General features: G+C 39.1%; 4 protein-coding genes across 5 annotated transcripts; 2 read left to right on the forward strand and 2 right to left on the reverse strand.

The window, feature by feature from the left end:
• The first annotated feature begins 3,293 nt into the window (after positions 1 to 3,293).
• dhrs1 (dehydrogenase/reductase (SDR family) member 1) lies at positions 3,294 to 9,263 on the forward strand. Its single transcript, XM_084731860.1, has 9 exons — positions 3,294 to 3,452; positions 4,034 to 4,182; positions 4,957 to 5,100; positions 5,449 to 5,528; positions 5,845 to 5,977; positions 6,101 to 6,244; positions 6,327 to 6,396; positions 7,189 to 7,269; positions 7,403 to 9,263. Exons 2-9 carry the CDS (start codon positions 4,039 to 4,041, stop codon positions 7,537 to 7,539), a joined length of 933 nt encoding a protein of 310 aa, XP_084587986.1. The 5' UTR covers positions 3,294 to 3,452; positions 4,034 to 4,038; the 3' UTR covers positions 7,540 to 9,263.
• A 781-nt stretch (positions 9,264 to 10,044) lies between these two features.
• homeza (homeobox and leucine zipper encoding a) lies at positions 10,045 to 15,168 on the forward strand. Its single transcript, XM_084731859.1, has 3 exons — positions 10,045 to 10,514; positions 11,266 to 11,357; positions 11,744 to 15,168. The coding sequence occupies exon 3, from the start codon at positions 11,770 to 11,772 to the stop codon at positions 13,762 to 13,764; it is 1,995 nt and encodes a 664-aa protein (XP_084587985.1). The 5' UTR covers positions 10,045 to 10,514; positions 11,266 to 11,357; positions 11,744 to 11,769; the 3' UTR covers positions 13,765 to 15,168.
• Positions 15,169 to 15,441: 273 nt separating this feature from the next.
• LOC146318228 (E3 ubiquitin-protein ligase RNF212B-like) lies at positions 15,442 to 20,617 on the reverse strand. The gene is given in 13 exon segments (XM_084731861.1): positions 15,442 to 15,638; positions 15,640 to 15,657; positions 15,776 to 15,806; positions 15,939 to 15,996; positions 16,559 to 16,625; positions 16,749 to 16,773; positions 16,885 to 16,925; positions 17,474 to 17,502; positions 17,593 to 17,695; positions 18,590 to 18,696; positions 18,959 to 19,033; positions 20,303 to 20,355; positions 20,499 to 20,617. Coding segments are annotated over 13 exon segments (750 nt in total). The 5' UTR covers positions 20,599 to 20,617; the 3' UTR covers positions 15,442 to 15,595.
• A 2,454-nt stretch (positions 20,618 to 23,071) lies between these two features.
• Positions 23,072 to 26,021, reverse strand: LOC146318229 (zona pellucida sperm-binding protein 3-like). 2 transcript variants are annotated; one of them, XM_084731967.1, is made up of 10 exons: positions 25,868 to 26,021; positions 25,620 to 25,786; positions 25,433 to 25,536; positions 24,421 to 24,509; positions 24,154 to 24,334; positions 23,955 to 24,060; positions 23,753 to 23,838; positions 23,450 to 23,541; positions 23,292 to 23,368; positions 23,072 to 23,213 (listed from the first exon to the last, which is right to left on the reverse strand). In XM_084731967.1, exons 1-9 carry the CDS (start codon positions 25,932 to 25,934, stop codon positions 23,304 to 23,306), a joined length of 957 nt encoding a protein of 318 aa, XP_084588093.1. In that variant the 5' UTR covers positions 25,935 to 26,021; the 3' UTR covers positions 23,072 to 23,213; positions 23,292 to 23,303. The 2 variants fall into 2 exon arrangements, with proteins under 2 accessions (XP_084588093.1, XP_084588092.1); XM_084731966.1 differs by having other exon boundaries at positions 23,072 to 23,216.
• Positions 26,022 to 27,615: the final 1,594 nt, after the last annotated feature.

Consider the following 27,615-nt stretch of genomic DNA (forward strand, 5'->3'; position numbering starts at 1 on the left):
TTCCCAAAATGTTTTCTAGGCTTTTAAGGATATGGGATGCCAGTAACCAGGACTTGCTGAATTGCTGACCAATGCAGAAAGCTGAAACTGTAACATGACAAAGTTTGGAGACTGACTTTGCAGACTGAAGAGAAACTTGCATCCATGAAAAAGCAAGCCGTGGAATCATAATGCTGCCAGTTCTGCATCAGAGATTGTGAATATGTGCAATGTCACAGTCAGTCACTTCATTGTGAAATAGTAGCAGAGCAGCTCCTGAGCATCAATAACAGATGATGACATAACTGATGACGCCAGGTGCACCTGAGGAGCGCACAGAGGAGGTGATGCTTGCTTGTTTGCCTGTAGCCTGTGCTTGTTTTCAACTGACAGGCTCAGATAGTTTCTGTTAGTGTCTGACAACATTACAGAAAGGATCATGACTGCGAGAGACCTTAATTTAAAGAGTAAGATACATTTGGTTTAACCAGAAACGTCCGTTAGATTGCTTTCGCCAAACTCACCAGACTGCTTTTGCGTTATCATCAGCTTCATTCAAACTTTGACGAAGCCATAAATCTTTCCACTGTCCCATCAATCACCAACTCTGGTTTGGTCAAAAATAAATGCTTAATTCATGGAAAAACACAATTCTTATTTTCAGGTGATTATATACTAATGAAAACATAGTTATGAATATTGTATTCCACTTCTACCATATTCTGCCAATAGATCCCTCTAAATCTTACAAACAGGTGCTGCAAAGAGGCATTTCCCCTAAATTTCAGAGAAACACATATTCTCCCGCTTTTACTGACCTAGTTATCCAACTTTGTGATTCCTGCCTAAATGTTATTTAGTTTGTGTTGATCTCAGCATGAAAAAAAGTAATTTAAATGAATCTAACCACAACTTGTGTCTCTAGAAACATGTTACCGTTGTCACTGACAGACCTGAAAACTAAGATGTTGCTGTTGATGAGTTTTCAATGGGAATTTTGATCTCTATTGTATTGGAGTGGAACAAGAAATGTCAGAGATGGATATGTTAAAATTTTAGCGGATAAAACTATCTGTATAGCTGAATTGTGTATTTTTAGAATGATGAAGTCAAAATTGAATGTTTCTTACCAAAAGATTAAGATAGAATCATACAATTTCTGCTAACTTCTTGACAGAAGAGGATCCTGGAAATTTAAAACAAAAACATATTGATTAAATTTCTAGTCCATGTAAATTTCTGATAGATTGTCATTATTATAAGACCACATTCTAACTTCCATTTACCATTTATAATTTCTCATTTATAAAAGCCACATAAATGTTTCCAGTTAATGATTAGACCTCTGTTAGGACTGGCACTGAGTCAAGCTATGCTGGGAATGATGATGTTACCACAGTCAATTTACTCATGAAAAAGATAAATGCTGGTGTTCTACAGGACTATCAGGTGCAGGAAAAGATTGACTAGAATGTCAGGAAGATGTGCTCAAAATAAAAAGTATTCTGTATCAATGCTGACCAGTATGCAGAAGACAATCAGGATTTAGCATTACAATAAATTTTCTGAGTTTGACTTTTTGAAAAATGTGTTAACAGTATTCCCTCTCATGTCTGAGAGCTTCCCATAAAGTGAATTTGTTGATAATGATTGACTAAATCTGTTCAGTCCAGGTTATTTTTTTGTGATTTGATGCCAGGTACCAGAGGTTTATAATAAATGGACAAAGAGAGATTTTTTTTGAAGTTATTCAGTAAGAAGAAAAATTTCCCAACCACTTGTCCCATTTTTACGCCAAATACTGAAGCCAAACCAAGGCAATAATCCACACTAACGTACCAACAGATAGATGGGAACCATTAGCTACACACACCATGGGACAAGGAGAAAATGCAGGCTGTGACTACAGTGACGTCACTACAACACAAAGAAGAACGTACATTCCTGTAAATCACACCACACTTGCTAAATTCTCACAAACATATTAAAAATGTTCCCTTTTGGTAATATTTAAGCAGTTTAACAGCCACAAATAGCCAGAACAGACCCCATAACTTCTCTTCTTTATCAAGTGCACAAAAAAAATCAAACAATCAAAACAAACATTGTTATTTAGTCCTACAACATGCCTACAATACACACATTTTTGCATGCTTACTAAAATGGGAACACTATGATGTAAAAATCACACGTCAGTGCTCCAACATCAAACCATCTATATGTATTGCACGTCTCTTGATACATTTTGAATGTGAACTGAGTAGCCTTCAAATACTGTACACCACTGATATTCAACTTGCGGCCCTTTGGCCAAATCTGGCTTCTGGCAACTATGTTCTGATTCATTATGAGTGATTCACTGATTCACAATGTTTTTTCCCAGGAAGGAGCGACAGAACGAGTAGTTTATATTTAAGGTTTATGTTTATGAATCATTCCAACATTTCAATTTTTCAGATTGCATTATGGAAGATGTTCCAACTGTTTAATGTTGAATAACTTAAAAATGTAACAAAAGCATTTATAACTTAACTACAGTAGCAGTTATTAAATGTAGTAAAATATCTGATTATCTGTCCTTACACCAAGTTTATTTAGTTAGTTTGTTAAGTAAATGAGTCAGTTAACTTGAAAATAAAGAATTTCAAAGAATGGATGAGCTATGGACCTTTAAATGTTTATTCAGTTTATGTAATAAACATTATTAATATTTGTTTATTAACTGGCCCCTGCTCTACTGTCATTTTGCAAAGTGCCCCCCTGCAAAGCAAGCTGAGTATCCCTGCCCTACAAAACAAACAAAAAAAAAGTCCAACACAATATTACATATGTAATGCTACTACTAGTTATCATTTTATCGTACTTCTACATCAATATCACTAACGCCACTTTCATGAGCTGCATTTATTTTGAAGAAGACTACAGCGCCATCATGTGTGAACTGTTCTAAGTTAAACAACCAAAGACAAAATCTCACACTCACCAGCAAGATAGTTCACTGATTCTGGTCTGTCGATATCTATACCTATGAATGTGTGTTATCAGCTACAACAACTTAAAAATTTGTTAAAACAAAATGTCATTTAACAAGGAAAATGGCACAACAGCGCAAGTCTCCACACGGTACATTGTTGTTGTTTTTTTCAACCATTTTACGAAATATTTTACGCTCAAAACATCACTGGCAGCTCACCGGAATTCAAGCGGAGGAGGAAGTTAGCGGACATGAATCCTCTCAGTCTTCACCGACACTCTTCGTTTGGCGTATTCTCGCGATATTATGGCAGACACGGTGCTTTGATATCTACATAACTGTAACAATGTTACAGCTCGAGGCATTGTGCCTTCACTGTATGATATAATAACAGCTTCCACCAGCAGCAGCGGCGGCGGCATTTGTACGCTGCTTTAATCTTACAAGGAACTATTATTAGGACTTGACAAACCAGATCCAGCGCTTTCCGTGGAATAAGGTACCAATGTTTTTTTTTATGAAACTGCGCGAATTTGATAGATTTTAAAGTTATTTTATTGTGTTAAATAACACATGAGCGTCGCGCCTGATAACTATGAATTATAATACATGTTGCTGCTGGTATCAATACGTCGCTATGGTCAGTAGTACACTTTTATTGTGTGGTATGTTTTCCTCCTGGAACATACAGCAACAGCCTTGTCATTTCATTTCATAGTGTGAACATACTCCGTTTGGACAAGGTTTACATACTGTTTCTTACTATATGATTAAACTTATGACTGTTAAATAACTGATCACTGATATCACTCATTGAATTACCATTACATCACTGTTAGCTGCACATGTATAATGCTGAATAATAGTGACTGGACCAAAAGTAGTTGTGTAAGGCAAAGGTAGTTCCTCTCCAAGTGACCTATGTACAGTGGGTGGAGAGAGATAGAGATTTCATTTTCCAGCTGATTACATTTAACCAACATAGACCTCTGTTGACTCTTGTAGGTTTTTTGTTTTTTTTTTTAACATTTTGCATATGAACTTACTGCTTATTGTACGTTGTGTTGTTGCCTCCCCCAGAGAAAATGTCCCTGTCTGGCTGGGTGTGTGTAGTAACAGGTGCCTCCAGAGGTATTGGCAGGGGAATAGCTCTCCAGCTGTCAGAGGCCGGAGCCACGGTCTACATCACAGGACGCCAGGAGAAGACCCTGAAACAAACCGCTGCAGAGGTGAAGTTTTAAGCTTGGGTTTCTTGTACAGCACATACAACTGATGTCTCCCAAAAATGCCAATTCCTCCCTCCAGTCCATGTCTGGCGCTTGACTCAAAAAACATTCCACTTTGACGTGTTTAACTTACTCATTTTCAGTCAGAAGGGTTGTCCATCTGCCCCAAAAAAATACTCTGTGGCCACCAAATATTCCATGTAAGTTGCCCACCGTGGCCTCCAAGTTTTATCCCCACATTGTGAACCATTGTCAACACACTGTTACAGTTCCACAAATATTCCTCTGCACCTTTTAGTTCAACATTCTAGGAAAACAGCAAACAGTACTTATCGTCAGCTAGCTAATGATATTTTGGGGGGGTTTAAGTATGAGTTTTCTAAGCCTTCGCAAACTGCTAATGTGATTCTTACGGAAGAACTAGAAATGAAATGCGCCCAATAAAAAAACAGCAACAAAAATGTAGGAATAAATAAAAGCAGCAGTTTCAGTGGTCTTAAACTGAGCCATCTCAGGACATAATGTACTGAGATGTGTGCTGCCAGTTTCCTCAACTAGCCAAGAAGTCTTGCTTGTTTTTTATCATAAACAATGCCTTTACGAAACACCACAATTGACGTGAAAAGTTGACACTCCAGTGTCTCAGTCAAGGAAGGCTGGGTTAAGTTGCACTCAACTGCCTTTTCTGTGTTGTTTTGCGGAAACAAAATTCTATCCTCTAACCCTGGCCAGGACTGTTTTTATGACTGACAACTGAGGTTTTTGTTCTCAACACAGGTTAAGGAGAGGGGTGGTAACTGTGTGCCAGTTATCTGTGATTCTACACAAGACAAGGACATCGAGGAGCTGTTTGACAAGATCAAACGCGAGCAGAATGGCAGGCTGGATATCCTGGTTAACAATGCTTATGCTGGAGTACAGGTGGGCATACAACACTGCCATAAAGCACTACAGCAGCCACTCCCAAACATAAGATTGCCACAGCCCAATATAAAATCTTTAATCACAACTCTGATCAACACACAAGAATAATCATACCAATGACAATAAATACAATATTTTATGGGGTGTTAATGTGACTGGCCACTAGATATGGTGTAACACCTGTTAAACTAGTTCAGATAAATTAAGAACAGTTCATATTTAAAACCCGTAGCTTTGTTTTATTAGGTTTGATTACCTTTATAAAGTAACTACAATACTTTCACAACAACACTTACTATATTACATACTTAAGTAGATTTACTTGTGGGTGGTTTATTATTCTAGGCAATCTTCGAGAGTATGGGGAAGAAGTTCTGGGAAACTGATCCGTCCATTTGGGATTCCATCAACAACACAGGCCTCAGGTATGTTTTTTTGTACTTAGTCATGTCTGAAAAGTCAACTGAGTCACTGGCAGCAAGCTGCGTTAACATCCTTGAGTATGATGACAGATATATAGACATTACTCAACTTGTTTTTGTCTTTTAGGTTTGTTTTCAGTGGGAATTCTTTGTCATTAATAACTGTTTAACAACACATCACAAAGACATGAAACCATGAGAGTGATATGAATCATACTGTGATATGTTCACCATAAATTCAAGCTGTCGTCATTGGTCTATATGGTAGGTTTCTTAAAACTAAGTGGACAATGAATTTCCATTTTTATTCATCTGGCAGGGGCCACTATTTCTTCTCGGTTTATGCATCTCGCTTGATGGTGGCTCAGGGTCGGGGTCTTATAGTCACCATTTCATCCATGGGAGGGCTGCGGTACCTCTTCAATGTGCCATATGGTGTTGGTAAAGCCGCAGTAAGTTCTGCCCTCATGAGGTCCTATACTATCAAGACTGAAATCTTATTTAACGCAAGTACATGTGCTATATAGTTAGGCCAGTGTAATAAAAACTGGTTTTGTTTTGTGGTTTGTTTCTAGTGTGACAGGCTGGCAGCAGACATGGCCGTTGAGCTGAAAAAAAGAGGAGTGGTTTCTGTGAGCCTGTGGCCAGGAGCGGTTCAGACAGAGTTGGTGTCTCAGTTCATACTGGAGAAAGACACACCCCCAGGTGTAGATCCTAAGGTACACTCTTCTCTAACTGCAAATCCATATCCATGGTAGCTACTCCAGTTTTGACTAAATATGTGGATTTTATTTTCCTCAGTTTAGAGATGTATTTGCCAACGGAGAAACCACAGAACTGAGTGGGAAGTGCATTGTCAACCTGGCAAAAGGTGGGATTATACTGTATGAGATGACATTTATCTGTTAAATGGAGAATGAAATACAAGCCATGAAGACTCTACAGAAGTGAGCACATGAGTTAAGGGCTGTCCACACAAAGAACAACAATTGTAACAAAAACAATATATATATGGTTTTAAATATCCACACCACAACTGTAACAACAATGACAGTGGCAGTAGGATCTCTTTCAGAAGATTTTAGAAGAAAAACAGGTGATCAAAAATTCACCCAAATTTACAGGGTATACAACGTATCAATCACTTCTGTAATATTATATTAGGCGGCAAATTACACATAAAGGGTATGAGGTTTACTGATGTCCCCTTTGATGATCACCAGGATAACATTAAATTGATGTTGCCTCACACCCAAGTATGAATAAAATTAGCCTTCAAAAGACGATAACTCCTCTAGTCTTTGAAGAATTTCGTGAACCCATATGCTTCTGGTTTTCTTTTCGATTCCCTGCACAACATACAGCTGCAACAGGTCATCAAAATCCTTTGTCCTAAGCTGCGGACACAGCAGGAGTGCGCTGCGCATGTTTGGTGTCAGTGTTTACGCGACGTTATCGTTCATCATCTGTATCATTACTGTTATGGTTCTTGGTGTGGACGGCCCTTAACTGTGTGCACATATTTTATCTGCACATGCTGTCCATTGTAACGTGTTTTCAGAAACTGATTATATTCCTGAGAAGCATTACCACTCACTGGTTCGACAGATTTTTTCTCTTGTCTTGTTTATTTGCAAACTAAGCACACTTCTCCCTCTGAAAGATAAAAATCTGATGTCACTGACTGGGAAAGTGCTCATGACCTGTGATCTGGCGAGACGATATGGGTTACAAGATATCGATGGTAAGTTTAGAGCAACTTTGTGTATGGAGAGGTTTTGTTTTGGTTTTTTTTTTGAGAAGATTTTAGATTTTAACCTACTATAACGCACAATTCTATAATTCTAACATCCTTCTAATTTTCTGTTTATTTCCAGGACGGAGTGTAGCTGATTACACCTCCCTAAAATTCCTCCTGACTCAGGTCCCGTATCTCTCTTGGCTGTCAGTTGTTGTCCCTTCGTTTCTCCACGTGCCACGCTTTGTGCTCCACCTGGCAGCCAACCGGTTCTGAACATTATCTTTATCAGCACTGAACTGACAGCATCGCATACTGTATTTCAACTACAAAGTCCCAATTCCAGATAAACTTAAAGTTGTCATGTCAATGAGTTGAGATGGCTTTTGGGTGATGAGAAACTACACATTTTAGACTGACACTGATATTTTCTGAAGGAGTCTCGTTTAAGTAACTGTAAATATTCATCCATTCCCACTTGAGCACTTAATGAATGCCATTTTATGAAGTTTGTGATGAACAAGGTAAACATGAAGGATGCAGTAGCATATTTTTAAACATGATGAACTGACAACTGTGAGTTGTGGGTGAAGCCACTTAATATGAAAATGGGAGTTATATTTTCTGAAGCAGTATAGAAAATAAGTAATCTACAGAAAAATCTGTCACTTTTTAGAAACATACAAATTAGTATTTTTGCCATTTTTTGCATTAACTTGTTATATTTCTATTAAATGTATATACACACTACTACTACTACTACTACTACAACTACCACTACTCTATTTGACTTGTTAAGTAACAACTGATTAAATAAAGAAATGTTAATTTGCTGCTGTTTACACTTATTACCTTCTCCAAAATTACTCCAGGTCTTAATTTTGGTGATATTTTGGGAATTGCTTCACGGCCATAGCCATGGTTTAGAAATGGTGAGGTTTGTAACACTTTAATATAGTACATGAAAATGTGATACAAAATATGAACAAATTTCTATATAGTACTGTCAATTAAATAAAAATATGTGATGTAAAATAAGTGATTGCGTAAATATTCACCCCCTTCAAGTCAGTATTTAGTAGATTTACCTTTGGCCACAGTTACAGCACTGAGCCTGTGTGGATAGGTCTCACTCGGGCTTACATATCTTGACACTGCAATTTTATTGTCTTGCTGGAAAATAATCCTGCTTTCATTTGACCCTCGACCTTTACAAGCCATCCAAGGCCTACTGCCGAGGTCCTGCTTTGCTCTCATCATACCAAACAACGTTCCTCCACTTGACCATGGAGTCACACGCCTTTGGGCGAACTCTAGCCGAGAGTTAATATGAGCTTTCTTCAACAGTGGCTTTTTCTCCCATAAAGCTGACTGGACTGGTGAAGAACCCAGGCAACAGTTGTTGGATGCAGAGTTTCTCCCATCTCAGCTCCTGAAGCTTTTAACTCCTTCAGAGTAGTCAGAGGTGTCTTGGTGGCCTCCCTCACTAGTCTCTTTCTGAACAGTCACTCAGTTTGTGAGGACGCCCTGCTCTAGGCAGATTTACACGTGCCATATTCCTTCCATCTCTTAACGGGGGATTTAACTTAACTCCAGGCGATGTTCAGTGACTTGTATTTTTTTTATATTCATCCCTGGCTTATACTTTTCAATAACCTTTTCACAGAGTTGCCTGGCGTGATCTCTTGTCTTCACGGTGTAACTGTAGCCAGGAATACTGATGAACCAGTGACTGGACCACATGTCTCTATGCTACAATCACTTGAGACACATTCACTGCACTCAGGTGATCCAATTGGCTGAACCTCTGTTGATTTAGGTTAGTGTCCTTAAAAAGGGGGTGAATATTTATGAAATCACTTATTTTAATTTCTATGTTTTCAATTAATTGACATTACTTGGAAGTAACGTGTTTACACTTTGACATTAATGAGTTTTTTGTATTTTTTTCTCAAAAAAGCCAAATTATATTGACCATAATTCCATTTATAAAAGCAATAAAAGCGGAAAACATCCAAGGGGGTGAATACTTTTCATAGGCACTGTAAGTAAGTTCTGCAAGTTCTATCCTGATTTGTCCAACCTGTTCGTAAATGCATCAGAAAGATCGCTGACTGTTGAGTCTAATGCTTTGTCAATACTGATATCAATATTAGGTCATAGGTGATGACTGACACTGATTATGTTTATGAGTCAGTACACTGTTTGAGAAAATACTGCATATTATGCCTTTAGTTTAAAAGCCTTCTCTATACGGCCAGTAAAAAGGCCAAAACATCTTGTCTATTTAATTATTTGTTGGCCAAAAAGTGGTTCAATTTAAATATATGGAGTATGGAAATTTATGGAATCTGTCTATAAAATGTAATGTTGTGCCCATTTTTAAAATACAGAATGTAATTTCTCCCTTGTTGCTCTAATGTCCATATTTCCAGATACCGTATAGTGTCCTCAGTCGTAGGTAGACCTCTGGACTGATAACTGCGAAGCTCAAAGTTGGTCCATGGGGGGGTTAATGTAATTACAGCTATTTATTTAAAATGATTAAACTCCTGTTATTTATTGTTCTAAGTTGGGACAGTAGAAGTAGGATAAATTCAGTGCTTTAATGTAACAACATGATGATTCCTGCTCATAATCACATCAGATGTTTGTGGGCCTGATTTTGAGGGGGTGGGGGGAACTGGTGGGTGGTTGACGTGAAAATGTTTAGCCTACTGCCACGGATTTATTATACAGGCGCCTCCTCCCTCCAATCCATGGCCTGCTCTCCCAGACTGGCACACCCACCCCGCCGTCACTGTGGGAGAGTCGGTTGGGCCTTCTGGGCTTCCTGGTCCTCAGCTCCGCCTCGCCTCGATCTGGCCGGACAGGGAAAACACTTCTCAGTTAAAGAACAAAAGCAACAACGGATGGACCGAGGGGGACGAAGTAACGGCGACTCTGATCCACACCTGAATCTCACGGATTGAGAGATTTGAGCCATCCGCGGCAGGATTTAGCCGACGACTGAACTCCTACGAAAGGCGACAAACTTGGTCGCCTCGCATCTTTGTATCCCGACCGTAATCCGTCGAGGTGCTTGATAAATAAGACAAGGGTCAAACAGACAGACAGACGGTATTGTTTCCTTGGTCTTCCTCTAAACTTCGGCCATAAAAGCGGAGTGGGAGAGGAGAAACTCTGGGTTTCTTTTGCTTTCTTTTCGCTCTAGCGGACATCGGGGATAAAGGGCTGTTTTGGCATTTTCGGTAAGTTTATTTTTATGTTTCACTGAAGCGTGTCTGACGCCGAAGTGCGCCTGTGCAGTGTGAACCGTTTTAGTTAGTACGCCATAAAGGGGGAGACACTGGACTGCTACTGCCACTGGCACAGACAACAACTTTTCTAGCTTTTTGTTACACTAAAACATGAATACTACGTGTTAACTCTTCACAGCGCATTGAAGTAAAACACTAAATACTGGGGAGGCCACCACATGATCTCATCCCTGTGGGTTCCAATGTGTCATGAATGACTAATACAGTGATTTCATAATTGTTTGCTAATGCTTTTTGGTACACTTGAAAATTTCTTGTGTGGCTCAACTGACTTAAATCAGCCATGTTGTAACCTCCTACATAAACACGCAACAATTCCTAAATAAAGAACATTTCCTCTTAAATTCCTCCAATTCCTAATAAATGATGAGTACATGATCATATGTAAGACACTTTCCAATTATTAGTTACAAACACCTGATTCATATAATCAGATAATGACTGCAATGGGACACAAATGCAAATAAATGCTGGTCAAGAAGTATATCTGATGAACAGTTCGTTATATTTAACCTTCTGACTACCATACCGACATTTCCATTATGATAAGTTGACATGTTGGCTTAACACCTGTTGCTTAAGAACAAACTGCAATTAGTTTTTCAAAACAATTTTCATAAGGAGTATCTGATACTGTTTGGACTTTTGTATGACTAATGAAACTCATTTCCTCCTTCCCCAGGTTTCTCTTTTGGTATCTGCCTTTGTGAAGAGGCTACACATAACTTTGGAGGCTGAGAACTTGGGAGTGGAACAAAGCCCGACTGGAAAGGGGTGAGAAAGTAGACTGTGATGGATTTCTCATAGATCCCCATTGCCCATGCTCCCACCCTTTGCGACCAGTCCCCCCACTCACACAAAACAAAAGTCAGTCACCACACTTTGGGGGAGGGGATCCCAGTCTGGGCCATGTATACGACTAGTTTCATTGGGAGTTCAGAATTAGGAGTGCAAAGTAGAGGGGGGAGGGGAAACAGCTGTCAGATAATTGACTTTGAGAATGAATGAGAACAGAAAGTTCTTAAACATCATAGTCTGTACTCCTCAGATTAAACTTTTCTTCTCCTTACAGGGACCTTATCTGTAAAGTGATAGTAGTTTGGTAGTTGACTCTAGATGAAAAAACATAAACTACATCAGTGTTTTTGTTTCTCTTCTAGGTGAAAGAGTCTATTTTCTATCCCAGATGGCGACCTACGGTGAACATAATGGCAGAAATGGACTTCTTATGGGCATGAAGGAGCCTTTTGAGGGGAAAGTAACAAAGACAGAATGTGAAGAAAAGCTTGAAGTTAAACACTCCTCCAAGGATTTGCACCACTCTGCCAGCTCAGCTGAAAGTAACGCAAGCGGTGTGGCTAGTTTCACCACCAACCACAACTCTGTTGTGTGCCTGCCTCTAGTGTCAGAGGGACTGAAATTGGTATGGACACAGTCGGATCAAACCCGTGAACTTGACACAATCCCAGAGCTGGTCCAAGCCTTTAACTTATTTCCATACCCAACATCCCGTGAGGTCAGCACCCTGGCTCGGGTATGTGCCTTGCCGCTGGACAAAGTTAAGGTGTGGTTTATGGTGCAGAGAATCAAATATGGTATCAGCTGGTCCTCAGAGGAAATAGAGGAGACACGACGGAAGCTGGCCGTGCCTGAGCTTTATGACGACTCTACTGAAACAAATGAGGAAACCAAAACACCGAAGAGCAAAAGTTACGAGGAACTGGTAATTGAGGATAACGATAGCAGTGAATTAGAGGGTGCCCTCTCCAGCCTCACCCCGCAGAAGAAGAAACCAAAGTGTGAATCACCAGATTCCTATAAACCAGCCAAACCCACTGCCCCGTGTTTCAGTTCCACCCTTCCGCCTCCTCAGGATTCATATTTCTACCGTCCACCAGCGGACACACCAGCAAGCACAGCAGCTGATGTCTCCCTTGACCTTTCAGAGTCATCTACACAACAGCACCGTCACGGGCGTTACAAAAAGTCTAAAGCTCAGCTCGCTGCCCTACGAAAGAGCTTTCTGAGAGAGAACTGGCCTGCAGAGGCAGAGCTTAGACGTTTACAGGAAGAAACTGGGCTGAGCCGTAACGACATTCGTAAATGGTTCAGTGACAGCCGGTACCAGCTTAGGGTTGGCCGAGGAAGCCTGGCAGCAGCCCAGAACTACTCTACAAATACTGCAGTTGGAGGTAAACATGATCAACAAACTCAACCTCTTCCACTTACTACTCAAAAGACTCGTCAGCTAAATGGGGTGAAGGGCCCAGAGGGAGCCCGTAGCAATGGGATTAGAAATTCACATTTCTTTCAGACCTTTTTGTCAAACAGCCTGGAAGCATTTGGGGAAAGAGCCATTGACACAGAAGGGTATGATGTTGTGGAGGAACTTTCTGGTGATGGGGACAGTATTAAAGATGAGGAACAAAGTGAAGAACAACCCTTGCAACTGACCTGCAAGACTGAGCCAGATGTTCCACAGGGAACGTCATATACATTAAAATGCTCTCCCTACTCTTCCCCCTCTGGCAGCCCACCACTGACTGCCTCGCCCAATAAACCGTTTTCAAAGAGCATCAGCACATCAAAGAAGTCAGCCCACTCAGCCAAAGCCAGTCCCTCACAAACTCTCTCGTGCGTCTCAGGGGCTTCCTCATCCACATCGCCTGCCCTCACTCCTGCAGGGCGACCAAGAAAGACCAAGGAGCAGTTGGATGTACTAAAGCAGCACTTCTTGCGCTGCCAATGGCCCAAGAGTGAAGATTACACTGAACTGGTTAAGCTCACAGGTTTACCCCGTGCAGATGTGATTCAGTGGTTTGGGGACACGCGGTATGCTGTTAAAAACGGTCAGCTGCGCTGGGTGAAGGGGGTCCGTGACCAGTTCTTAGCAGAACTTGCAGCCCAGCAAAGTAGCAGTGGTTTAACTAACGGAAGTGGCTCTGGGACATCTCATAAGGTTGGGGGGAGCCGCAAACGAAAATCTCAAGCGAATGCTGCCAGTACGGATTCCCCTGATATCCAGCCATTGGTAACGTATTACCTTTCAACAGGCTCTCTGTTTGAAAAAGACCTTGACTCTCTATGCAAGAAATCCAGAATGAGCTACCAGCAAGTGAGAGATTGGTTTGCAGCTCAGGATGCTGGGGAGACTGAGCAAGAACCTGTTGTTGCTGATTAAGACACTGGAACCAGACTTGGAGAACATTTATGAAAAGTTGGTGGAGTGTGCTCCTCAAATCCTTCGCATCAACAAGCATAGTTACTTTGGTTTAAATTGCTTTAATTGAGGCAGGTTTGTAACATCCAGTCTTCCTAGTACAAGCCCAAAGTGAGGTTTGCGTTTTTTATATATGCTGCATTTCATGCTTATCCTAATATATTTGGACTTGAATTATAATTGTGCTGCCTGTGTTGCTGTAAATAGGACAGTAACTTGTACACTGGTTTGCTATATTTTCTGAGCTTATTATTTTTGTTTAGATATCATTACTTCAGATTTTTTAGTATGCTATTGTAGAAGTATAATTTAAACAGGTTGTACTTTTGGTACCTGAGTATAGCAGAGTAACTGCTCCCGAAAAATGTCTGTTGATGAATTTGTTGACTGATCACTGTGTGTAATCATTCCTTTACAGCCAATAATTCCTTGTCATGAAAAGCACACTGGACATGTACACTTTAAATTGACATCTTGCACTTTGGTTTTAGAGCCTGCTGCGATAACATTCATTAAATTCAATTCTTTCATAGATTCTGATTTCAAACTTAACAGTGTCATTCTTGATTAATTAACACTGAAATCAGTTGCCTTTTGAAAAGGGCAAGATGCATCTTATTCTACTACTGTCCACAGCACATTTCTGAAACACATTTCCCAGTTCTCTTTTTGACGCTCTGCTGTAACACTTGATTTATTATTTGAATGCTTTGCTAGTCTTTGCATTGAATTGTACTTTTTTTTTTTTTTTTTTTTTTACAATAAAGACTTACAGTACTGAGAAAGCAGCAACCACATCAACATACAGATGTCAGAATTGCCAATTTCAGTTTTGATTTGCACTCATTGATTCAGTCAGTATTTTTACATCTCTTGTCTTAATAGGTGTAGGGTGTGACTTGATGGCTTATAATATAGACACATTAGATAAGATAACTGATGGGAGTCCGTGTACTGCATAAGTAGCAAAGGGTTTGAATCCAAAGGAAATAAATCTGTTTCTGTTAAATCGGATCATAAATTATAGCACAAACATTATATGTTCAGGTTATAATTTCAAAAATCTACATACTCTATAGTACTTCTTAGTTAACCTACTGGGGTGATGTGGGCTTTAAATGGAGTCACAGTTTAGTTAATTAGAAATTTATGGACAAAGTTTAGCTGATCAGAATATTGGTAAAGCACTGTGCATCACTGTGTTTTGTCATTCAACTAGTAATGAAAAGTTAATGCGAGTGTCATATTGTGGGTAAATGTCCATAACAATTATTGTCTTCCTTTGCAGATGTTTTCAATGTATTTTTCCTGTTACCATTTGCACAACTGTGTCACTGGAAACCAGTAAAGGATTTGCCTTTATAATCATGTGTGCAAGCAATGTTTTTTTGTGTGTGTGCTGTAATGACTCTGATTGACAATAACAACTGATTCTGACTGATCAAATTTATTTTTTACATCAGTGTAAATTCTTTGTTGTGAACAAAAATCTGTGAAATTAATCTGCAGAAACTATGCTTGTATATATTTCTGATGAAAAATGTATTGCCAAAAAATAGATGACCACGAGCCAACCAGTGAGCAGTAAGATAATGTAACAGGTTAATTCCTTAACAGAGGCACTACATGGTTACATCAGTATAACATCTATATTAAGTCTAACAATTATTAAGTACCTGCTCTCAACAATACACTGCTGCCAACTGTCTCTGAACAAAAACAAAATTTTATCTCCAACAAAGACATAACAGTCCTGTGAACTTAACTGACAAAAATGGCCCCAGGGGGCATTTCATTCATGCATGGGTGACTGTATTGATAAACCACTCATAAACTGGGGTCTGACGCTGAGTTCTGAGGATGACAGAAATGGACTGATTTAGTAATTACAAGAGAAAATCTTCCCATCAAGAAAATTTACAAATGTGATACAATGTTTCATGACAGACATTACTTGGAAAGCATTTCTTACCTTGTAGGAGTGCTATAGGATGAGGAAGTTCCTGTTCATAACAAAGAGGGGAAAGGATTTTGATTAAGGATAGAAAGCATTTAATTTCTCAGTATAATATAGTGTAAAGTGTATTCTGTTTAATTACAGAACCAATGGTAGACTTGTTTGCAACCACACTTACTATGAACATGTTCGTGCAAAGAACTGTGGCTAGAAGCAGAGGTCACTGATCCAGGAGTCTGACAAAAACAGAAGTAGAGTTTCATTTATTTCATGTAACAAAAGTTAAAACCAACTTCAATTTCTAAAAAGCTGTGGAACAAGCATAATTGAATATTTAATGGGTATTACTGAGGGCCTATGAACGTTTAATTATCATTGACCATGAAAAGTCTGCTATGGAAAATACAGCCTGCCAAAACACATGTTGATTAAAGGTCCACTTTCTTGCTTCCACTGAATGTTTCAACCATATTTCATTATCTTCATAAGTGTAAGGAGACAGCATCTCTGTAACTACAGAACAAAATCCATCCACTGAGCAAGACAGTGAGATGAAACTTCCTGGAAAACTGCAGTAAAAGCTACATATTTACAGAAGTTAACCATAGATTAGGATTTCATATTGACAAACTGTAATCATGCTGACTAAAGCATGAAAAAAGAATAGATATGTATATATTTTGTATTTTCAGTTATTTGTTGTTGTTTTTTAAATATACTTTAGTTTTTGACATCATAACATTCAGGCCTACAAAACATTACGTTTAGCCAATATAACAATATAACTCCAAGACTTACTGTGAGGGAGGACAGACTGGGACGTCTGTCTCTGGCCCACTCGTGCAGTTCTGCTGAGCCTAAGTGACTAAGATAAAAGACAACATGTTTAAGCAGAAAATATTGTGCAGTCCTTTCATAAAGTGTAGATATGTGATGATATCACAAATAAATCATGATGTCCGCTAAAGCATGACAGTGTCCTACATACCTCATGGCTCTTGAACGAGGAGTAACTGGTAAAAGAAGACATGCACACGCCTGTCAACAACTTGACTGAAAAAAATCTGAAATGAGCCACCAACACTAAAAACATTAACTATAACAATTTAAATCACTGGGTTTACCTGGGGAGGTGACGGCCACAGGGAGAGACACCCGCTGAGTACTACTGTGTACGCAAGAGAAAGTTATTGCTCAGATCATTTAAAAAAAAAATCTCAATACTAGAATGTTTGTTGAATCGTGGGGCTTCATTTATAAAATTGCTCTTAGATTTGTACTTGATCTGATTTGTATCTTCTCTGACAGTGTGCTTAAGTTCGTTTCATAAAAGATACTGAGCATTAGCAGGTTCTGAGAAGAAAATTTATAACTTAAGCACCTGTGATATAAATCTCAAATTAACTTAGAATTGACAGCACCCTCCTTACAATAAGTTAAGAGATTTGGAGGAGAGGACTTTTCGGTGGACTGAATAGTGCGTCAGCAGACAAAGTCAAATGTAGATTGGGAGTGTGTCACTATTAATTCCTGACATCTTTACTTGATAAATCCCATCACATTTTTCATAAAAGTGATGCAAAGTTCACAATGGGCACATATGCATCCTGTAATGCAATATCCCTACATAACTACCGAGAAAGTCACTCAACTTTTTTGCATAAGTAAAAGTCTATTTTATAAATGAGGCCCCAGTTATGTAAATGGTTTTACCCGTCTATTTGCATCTGTGCTGGAGAAACCTGTAGCAGAAAGTGTGCATGCTAAATTAGCTGAACACTGGCATTTTTGACACTGAATTTTTTTCTTTCTTTGACTTTTGGAACACTTACCCTCCTCTGAGAAAGTGGCTTTTTCATCTCAGCAGTCTGTCTTTTCAGCTCTGAAAGCTGCTTTTTTAAGTCAGTGTTCTCTCTTTTCAGCTCGCAGACTTGCCTTGTGATAACAGACAGTAGAAGAATAGTGTTGTAATAGAGGGTTTTATTTACACAGCCATAGAGGAAAAATAACAGATATTGAAGAGGTACTGAAAACTTACGTGAATGTGATTTGTGAACTATAAACTAGGGCTGCACACTTAATCGTAAAAATCTGTGCAAGCTCAGAAAAAGGGAACTGGTGTATTTTTTGTTACAAGAGATTTGCAAGTTTAAGTCTGGCACTTTGATGTATGCTACACTTAGGTCAGGGCCATGTGTTTTTTACTTGATTGTCTAGGAGGGCAATAAATATTTTTGTTGAAAAAATAAGAATTGTGTGGGAGAATTGTGACCCCAACTCTTAAGGAGAAAAATGTGATTTAGCAAGAATCATGCAGCCCAACTGGAAACTAAATGATATAATTGTACTGTGATGAAACACATTAAGGGCACGGTCACACATATGCGGATGCAGGGGACTGGCCATCGCCTGCTGAGGCGAATGACACACGTTTTTGTTGTTGGTTGAGGCTGAAACTTTGCCTGTCAAAATTACACACAGCTGAATTCCACACAAAGAGTTGATGTGAACGCGCATGTGTGACTGCGCCATAACACTGGTGTTAATATTGACATTTCATGGGTTGAAAATGGATAAACATGCCACCTACTGTTTTGAATCATCCTGAACATTACAAGGCCAATGTTGACATACAGACGACCGGTTAGGACTAATTTATGGGACGAAATCAGTATATAAAATGATGTTAACAAGCTTTAATCAGAGGTGTGCTGCCCACTTCACTGAGAAACTCCTGCCTCACACATCCACACCCCCTCCCCACACCCTTTCTGCCCCTTTGCCCACTTTTGGGTGAAAACCTTGGGTGAAGTTTCGCTTTACAATCACCTGTAATACTGCTCAGTCACTTCCTTCAGACGCCTTTCCAGTTCAGCAGACTCATGCTTGAAGTGCGCTATGACTCTGTCCATCTGTGATCGCTGAAAAAGTGCAATCTGTGGAGCATGAACACCTCACAATCAAATATTTGTATTATGTGAATCAACTTTGGCTTTTGGATTAGAGCTACGATCTTGTAGCGATCCTAAAGTGACGCTTTTAATCTTGTCAACTGTCACTCTAACTGAAGCAACCTCTTGTTGGAAGACTCACTGTTATTACTTGACAGACTGCTCTGACATTTAACATCCTAGTATAGCAATTAATAAGAGCAGCAGCGAGGGAGCTCAGGGTGAACGCTGCACAGAGGAGACAGACCTGTGAAATGTGCTCCAGCCGTGATTGGATGAGCTTCAGAGAGTCCTTGAAAAACAACTTTTCCTGTGGCTTCATCTGAAACAGAAAATTTGTGCAGATACAATATGTTGAAAAATGAGGTCACTCTTTGTTGGTGGCATCACAGGTATAGAAACATAGAAACCTCATTGGTGTATTTCTTCACAATGGGGAGGTCAAGATCTGCTTGTAAACAATACAATTTTCTTTCTAAAATATTTTTAAGATGAAAATTGCATCACACATTACAGTACATTTACTCACTTTAAAGAATGACGCTGCTGAAAGACCACGTCTTGTGGTGTTTTTGTTGCATGCCTCTATGACGTCTAACATTAGACAGCCAATCACCAGCATTATTAGATCTTGGTACAAGCAAAGCTAGATGCTTAACAGCTCACTGATGCTGATGAGATTTGGTTCTTAGGTATCAAAATTTGGTATTGAATGGCATTTTTCAATACAATTCAAATACAAACAATTCAGTCGTTGCCAGAAAAGTTTGGTACCCAGCCCTAATGGGTGATTACGATTTCACTACAAAATCTCCTGTAACTCACTTAAGTCTGAACTGATGGGGCGATCTAATCAGCTCTATGCCAAAACAGTAACCTTCTGAATAGCCACAACTTCCACTGGGGCATACAGGCTGTAATCTATGAACAGGCAACACCAAGAGTAAATTTCAGCTTTTGTGAGTTTCTTCAAAATGTAAATTTCTCTACCTTTAATCTCTGGGCCCTGTTTCAACTGGGAGATGTGGGCCAGCTGCAAGTTTGCCACATTAAGTTGCTTCTTCCAATAAATTAACAAAATAAACACACAATTGGTCCTAGAAAGGACATATTCTTCCTTATTAGGCAAAAATACAACCATACAGCTTTGACAACAAGCAGTAAGACAAGCTTTAATTGCCTCAGCTACTCATAAAACATGTCATTCAAGCTTGACAGACAGAACCAAAACAAAACTTAGTTCATCTCTTAATTTATTCACTTAGACACTGACACATAAAATGCCATTTTTAGAAACTCACAAAGGCCGAAATTCTGAATAACTACACTTGATTGCCTGTTCGTAGATGGGAGCCTGCGTGTTCCTGTGGAACTTTAGTGTGGCATAGAGCTCAATCACCTCCAGTAACTGAATGTAATTCCATCAAGTAACTGGTATAATGTCCAATTTGTCACAGTTGTAACAAAACCAACTTCCATGAAAATCAATATGGGGGCAGCCATGTGACAATCGCAAACTTGATTTCTACACTGCTCTATCAATGAGTGCCATTAAACAGTAAGCAACAGGGAAGATGACAGACTCACAAACCTCATCTGTGATGGGCAGGTAACTGCAGCTGGCCCCACATACGCTGCACTGCTCTGTGGGAAAAAAAAAACATCACAAGAGGCATGAGTAGCCAGACCCTGTGTCATATCTGAACCATGATGTTCAATAGTTATAATTAAAAAAATGGAGGAAAATCTACTCAGCATGTAGAGCAGATAGTATATAATTGTCTTACTAGATTTGATGCATGCTTCACAGCAGATGTGGCCACAGCTGGATACAGCAAACTTCGACCCTCTTCTTGTGAAGCACTGATTACAGTGGAACCAGTCCATTTTTTTGTCCTGTGGGTTTTCTCCTTTGTAAACAAACACAAGATTATAATACACACGTGATTATATAACATTACATATTACAGCATATGACTGTAAGTATGTGGACACCCTGGACACATATTTTTGTGTACTTATCTACAGGCTTACAGCAGTAACTGTTTTTCCTGATATGGTCTCCCTTAGAACAAATTATGGAAAAATTTTAATGCTACAGCAGACAAGGATCTTTGAGGCAATCATGTGGTTTCAACTTTGTGGCAACGGTTTGGGAAAGGTCCTGTCCTGCTCCAACATCACAATAAAGTGATGTTATCCCAGTTTGGTGTGGAAAAACCTGATTTGCCTGCCATTTCTTGCCAGTGCTTCTCTGATGTCTGACCTCTGTCTTGCTCCTCTCCTGATATTTTCATATTTAACAAAAAGTCTCTCTGTAGGGATCCCTTCAATAATTTGTCCCTCCAGGAGGTTGTGATCCCAACAATTAACGCAAATTCAATCAATTCCCATGAATTCTGCATGACCTTACAATTTTGTCCAATTACTGCAACTTTTCCACAAATTTGACCAAATTTTTGGTAAATTATTATTTACTGAAAAGGTTTATCAGACCAACAATGGTTTGTGCATGTTCATATTTTATTATTTTGTGCTGTTTTCGAGTTTGAGCTGCAAAAAGATTTTGCTTCTTAGAGAAATAACAACACACACATTCAAAGCATATTTTGTTAGAATTTTTGTAACTGTCTTTTTGGTAAGGTTACTTACAACACTCAGAACAGAGTGTGGCTTCATTCTCCCTGGAACAAGTTGCCTTTGGTTTTTAATGAATTATGTGAAAAAGAATTAAAAGAATTAAAAAAAACACATAACTTTAACAATAAGGATTTCATTTATAGTCCATTTAGGCAGTTTCAGTCAGTACCAGAACAAGTATATCAGTCACAATTTAATGCTCATGGTCTTGAAATGACATGTTCAGAAGGTCATGTAAGTATTGTAGTTACCTTTTATAATTAAGCTTTTTTATTTTATAACTTATTTTATAACTTTATAAATAAATTCATCACATTCACCTCACTTTGTTTAGCATTCGATAATTTTGCAGTGATACAAACACACAACAGTACAGTTACATACTGCAGTCTAAAGTGAATGAACATATTGTTATGCATAAATAATGCTAACAGGTTTTTCTAATGACCAATGTGTTCGCTAGCTAGCTAGCTTGAAAACAAGTGGAGAAATAACTTAATCTCTTAGGCTGTACACTGACAAACTGGGAGTAAGAAACCGCTCAAAACTTTTGTTAGCTGCAAAAATATCTGCTCTAGTTTTTTGTTTTCTTGCTAACATTACCTGCGTCCTTGTTCAGAAGTATTGTGAAGAGGCTGAACTATTCTGACGGTTTTTTTTCCACTCGGCTCAGTAGACCCGCCTCCGCGCGTGCCGTTCCTGCTCTGTTCTGATTGGCTGGGTGACGTATGACGCATTACTCAGCGCTAAAGGTAGCACTACATTTTAGAGTTACTTTGACCATAAAAATAAGTGTGCCAGCTATTTCTCTTTATATGTGCGAACCATTCATTCAAGAAAGTGTGTGAATTTGTTCACTCCAAAAGATGGATATAATTGTTGACCACAGAAAGATATTTTTCTGATTTAATAGTGCTTGTCATAAACTGGTCATCTAAGGCACAAACACCACAAGGACACATGTTACACCACATCATGTCATGACCAAGTGACATTTCATAGTCAATGTAAGCGATTATGTTTTAGGACCTGATAGTTAAGACAAGCTATTAAAATTATCCATGTTGTCTTAAGTAATTTTTGTTGTAATTCTAGGTAAAAGCCTTTCAATCCAAAGATGTTTTAATAAAACTTTTATTCTTGGAAGACTAAAATAAAAATGTTAAATGTCTCAGAGGTCAGTGCTTGGATAGCTCAGTTGGTAGAGCGTGTACCTCGTACAGAGGCTGCAAATCCTCTGCAATGGCTGTGGGATAAAATGCCCCAATATATATATTAAAAAAAAAAAAAGTCTGAGATCACCTGTTCAAAAAAAAGTCTGAGATCACCTGTTCAAAAACAGTCTGAGATCACCTGTTCAAAAGCTGAGGCACTGAAATGTAGTTTTTTGCATAAAGTAGGCTTATAGCATATCATGTGGTCCATATTTTTTCCTGAAGGCAATAACATTACTAGGGATGTTAACATCTCACTCAGACCTTCATACAAATGTTGGTAAATGTTGAATGAAACTGAAATCATTTGTAATCTTAAGAATAATGTGCCTCATTCATTTGGTTTGAAACATGCATGAAATCAATCCTAGCATCAATTATATTATGTCTAGGAATAAGATTTCATTTAATACCCAGAATAATCAAAGTACTGGAACCATAAAAGCAGTAGACCTCTGAAAAGACCATTACACACTCAAAAAAAAAAAAAAAAAAAAAAGTCTTAATCATGGTTAGGATATAGCTTTAATAGCCATGTTACGATCTGAAATGCAAAGAGACAAGCAGGCACTAAGCTTTAAGAAGCTTGTGAAACCAATAAAAACCCAAATCAGATTGAAGGAGCCAGTCAGTAAGATGGATCCATTCCTGCTGGAGAATGAAAAAAGAAAAAGTTTAGTTATTTAGCATATATGTATATTGTAATATAAACTTAAATGCTCTTACCTGGAGGACATTTCAGGAATTCACATCAGTGATTGTAAGTGGCCCAAGAACTGCATTTTGTACTATTCCAGACTTCCCTGAAAAAAAAGAAAAAAAAAAGTCAAATTTTAGTACAGTACCATGAGACCAGCTTAATACAGCACATGTTCTAGAAATACCTGATGGTATACTCCTCGTCCTCCTGGATTTGCAGCTGGATTCACAACAGGCACAAACACTGCTGTATGCAGGGTTGTCCAGCAGCTCCCAGCTGAGTGAATGAAGATTAGAGAGAAATCTTTACCAGTAAATAATTCTCAGATCACCATCAACTTGAGTGTTTAAATCCAGATCCAACATGGTGCAGACTGTTCAAAGACAGTGTCTAGTTTGTAACGTTTAACTAGCCCACCTGATGGCATACTTGGAAAACTACTGAAATTCTGGCAGACTGATGCAGTTTATAAAGTGGACACTTTTACCCATACTCCTGGTCATAGTGGCAGGCCTTGTGGGTGTCATCAAGACCAACAGGATCCCAAGCCATGAGTTTGCAGTGGATAAACACCTGTAAAGTAGAGAGGAGAGGTGAGGTTGCAAGGCATATAAGACTGGTTACAGTTGTTCAGTGTCTCCACAGTGAAAGCCCTGCATCTAAAAATGAAGATAATCAGGCCAACTTACCTCCTCTCCAAGAGCAAACTTAAAGGCTTGAAGGGATAGACGGATCTCTGATGATTTTTGCCTTGGTTCAAATTTTGATCGCGATATCCTACTGTCCACAAGACATCTGTCAAGTTAAAGAACACACGTTTTACTTCCGATGTCTGGATAACAATAAAGATCAGGAAGATGGTGCTTATGGCCAGTGTAACAATAGTACCCCTTATTGGTGATTATTGGGTAAATACTGCTTTCAGGCTCCAGTTCTGGTGTGGTGGCTGCTACACACTCCTCAAGGAGCAGCAGCAAGGGCTGATGGGTCTTCTGTGCCACACTAGCCATGATTGGGATAAAGGAGCCCAGAGGGAAACTTGTAGATTGAGCAGGGCCTGAGAAGTCACCTACAGCAGTAAAGAGATAAATTATTAAGTTACAGGAGTCACTGTGACAACTTAACAGTTTCAGTGAAGTCAAGTTTTACACCCACCGTTCATGAGTTCAATGTGGAACACCAGATCTCCTTGACCGTATGTGTGAAACACTGGGTCATAAATCGAAGGGTACCAGTCTTTGGGCCTGCATCAAATAAAGCAGATCAGGCACAGAAACTGCTGCACGCATCTGTAGAACTTTGCACATCCACATGAAAATGCAGAATTTGCCTTTCAAAGTGGATGTGCAGTGTTGATGATAAATGTAGTCAGTTAAACAAATTCCTGAATGCATGACTGACCAAGTAAACTAAGTTCTCCTGCTAGTGGAGCCGTGACTACATGTACCAGGAAGCACTGTGCATGAGCTTCTGGCACCCATCACCATCGTAGCCTATAGCTTTCTTTGTCGCATAGACACAGCATTGGCTTGCCATGCTGAACTGGGCAAGACTGGCCTGTGACCAAATTCATAGAGGCTAGACATCAGGGCCTGACCGATTCTGGATTTTTGTAGTTGATGCCAATATTAGGGAGTACAGAAATTTTACAGATATAATCAGCTGATATTCTTTATATAGACTAATATAAAAGTGGTTGACACTTGACAAAAATATGTCATAGGCAAGATATCGTAGAGTTACCTATAAACTATTGTCCAAATGATCAGGACACTTAAGTAAACCTTCACTGGTATTTAATGATTATGACCTAAAAAAGAATGTTTTTAATAAAACTGAATTTAAAAAGTATTAAATAGCCATAGAATGACAACTATATAGCCAACATAAACAATCCACATTACATTCTATGAAGAAAAAGTTAATTTAGGCACATAACAGACAACATATGCCAATACCACAATAGCTGTGATTGGGCTATTGCTGTCGGCAGATATCGGTCAGGCTCTACTAGAAATAAAAGCTAAAATTGATTCTGTAGTAGCTTTTTACTCAATATAGCAATGTTTTGCTTCAACTGACTATAATTACCAACAACACTGACTGGACATCTACATAAAAAGTGCTGAATTTTCCCTTTTCATACTGAAGAGCACTGAACACCCACCTCTCATATGCACAGACCACTGGGTGCATGAAGGGGAGAATTTGAGAGTCAGGAGAGGACATGTAGATCAGATCATTGGTGTACATCAGCTGATGCCCAGTAACCTACAAAAGAGACAAACTGGAGGCTCAGCTGCAGAAAGTAGTTTAGTTGTCCCACAGTCTGCAGGAAGAGACATGCTACTCACCAGTCTTCTGAAGTTACAGTCACTGAGCTCCACACTGAAAACGGCCTCCCTGGCTGAGACGCTGGTGGGGAAACAGTTACCCAAACGAAAGAGTGACATGTCAGTCTGGGACCTGCTCTCCGCCCACACCAGTGTCACATAATCAGACCTACAGTCCAGTTTCATGTCTGTTAAGGCACACAACGCAAAGAGGTCAAGTTTCTACACACAAGTTTTTAATTAAAGGTGATAAATTGCTAGAATATTACCTGCATATACCGACATGGCAGCTGCCAGACTCAGAAGCAGTGCACCTTGCCAAAAGAAAGCCATCATGTCTGAACACTTGCTCCTGACTCTGTGGGTGGTTTTATTCCTGACTGAGAGACTTCAATCAAGAAAACCTCTTTCACCTGGTGTGTGTCAACAATCTCAGGTGCAACAGCCATCAGACCTGATTACAATGGGCTTGAAGAGCAACTTATTACATCACACATTAGACCTACGCCATCATGTGAGATAGTGTAGCTTGATCAGCAGCATCCGAACATATCACATTTTGTGGAAATAGTTGTACTTTTCTTAATTTGGCCCTCCCTAAGTCCCACCCCTTTTTACTCTGTGCTCCTATAACGGTTGAGCAAACTTAGTACCCAGCAAAACCTGTCTACTTTCTCATTTCCTGTTTCCTGTATTTAGATATACTGTGCTAGGCTTGTCTGTATGTAAATGAAAACCAAATTTTGAATTTGGTTAAAATATGTTGCCAGAGGACCTGTAAAAGTTGCACAGTCACATCTTAAGTTAGCAAAATACTAGCTAGGTAACGATTGATGTAGATTAGCTAGCTAGTTAGCTAGCATTTTTAACATTACCTATCAGATATAACAAGCTAGCTAACGATTTACAAGTCCCCCAACAACATCTTTTAACCATCTTTCGTCTTTTCAGCATGGACAAGCCCAATAGTAGCATGTCTTGGTACAGGAAACAGGAAAGGGGAATGTTGGCTGAGGTTCCACCAGGTACCAGGTTTTCTCAACTGTTATTGGAACGCAAAACAAAAAAGGGCGGGGCTTCTGAAGGGTTGTCTGTCATGAAAGGGCAATATGTAATGCCATATTTTAAACATTGAAATATGTACCAGGATCTCAGATAATTTGATATAATTGACACCATAATAGTGTAAAAAAAAAAAATCCCACAAATATGCAAACTCAGCTCCAAACTATTTTTCATCCCTTCTTCATCATTACCTTTGAAACCCTGCTAAAGGGAGTAAATACTGGGTGAAGGAACAGTTCACCCCAGACTTTTCATTTTTTCCCTCTTACCTGTAGTGCTATTCATGTATCATATCAGTGAGTTGCTGAATTTATTTCTATTGACTATTGACTATTTCTAGTCAGAACTACTGTTGATAGTTTCTTCCTCTGATGAGCCACAACCTCTCATCTTCACAGTGATATGATTGGCAGGTTTAGTTCAATAGAAAGAAAATAGTTCCTTCATGAATCTGCTCACAACAGTCTGGATTATCTCAACTAACCAGGTCATGATTTCCAGTAAGCTGAGGTTTTAAAAAATAAAAAAATGGCCATCTAGTTCTCTTATAGTAGAGAGAGGACAGACATCTCATTGGCTGAAAAAACTGCAACTCACACCAAAACGATCTAGATGGATAAAGAACACATGTAAGAGGAAAAATGTGTATTTTGATTTGAGGTGAAGTGTCCCTTTAAGTTGTAAAGAGTGTAAACACCTTGCACTCAATTAAACTATCCCACATTAAACTGCAGGCTTAAGTGACCCAAATGTGATTTGTCAGAATTTTCCTTTGAATTACAAGTTACCAAAGTAAATTACATAATGACAACTTTGACATTGAGCTGGAACACTTGCTGCTTTAGTGTGTATAATCATTAAGTCAGAATTTAAGGACTTGGTCATTCACAGCTGGAGTTGGAGGAAGAATCGAAGCAATTCGGTAGAGGAAATATGGCTCCGTCCCAACTCA

Source organism: Lutjanus erythropterus, chromosome 12 (assembly GCF_056507025.1).
Source record: "Lutjanus erythropterus isolate fLutEry1 chromosome 12, fLutEry1.hap2, whole genome shotgun sequence".
In the NCBI taxonomy this organism is placed as follows: Eukaryota; Metazoa; Chordata; class Actinopteri; order Lutjaniformes; family Lutjanidae; genus Lutjanus; species Lutjanus erythropterus.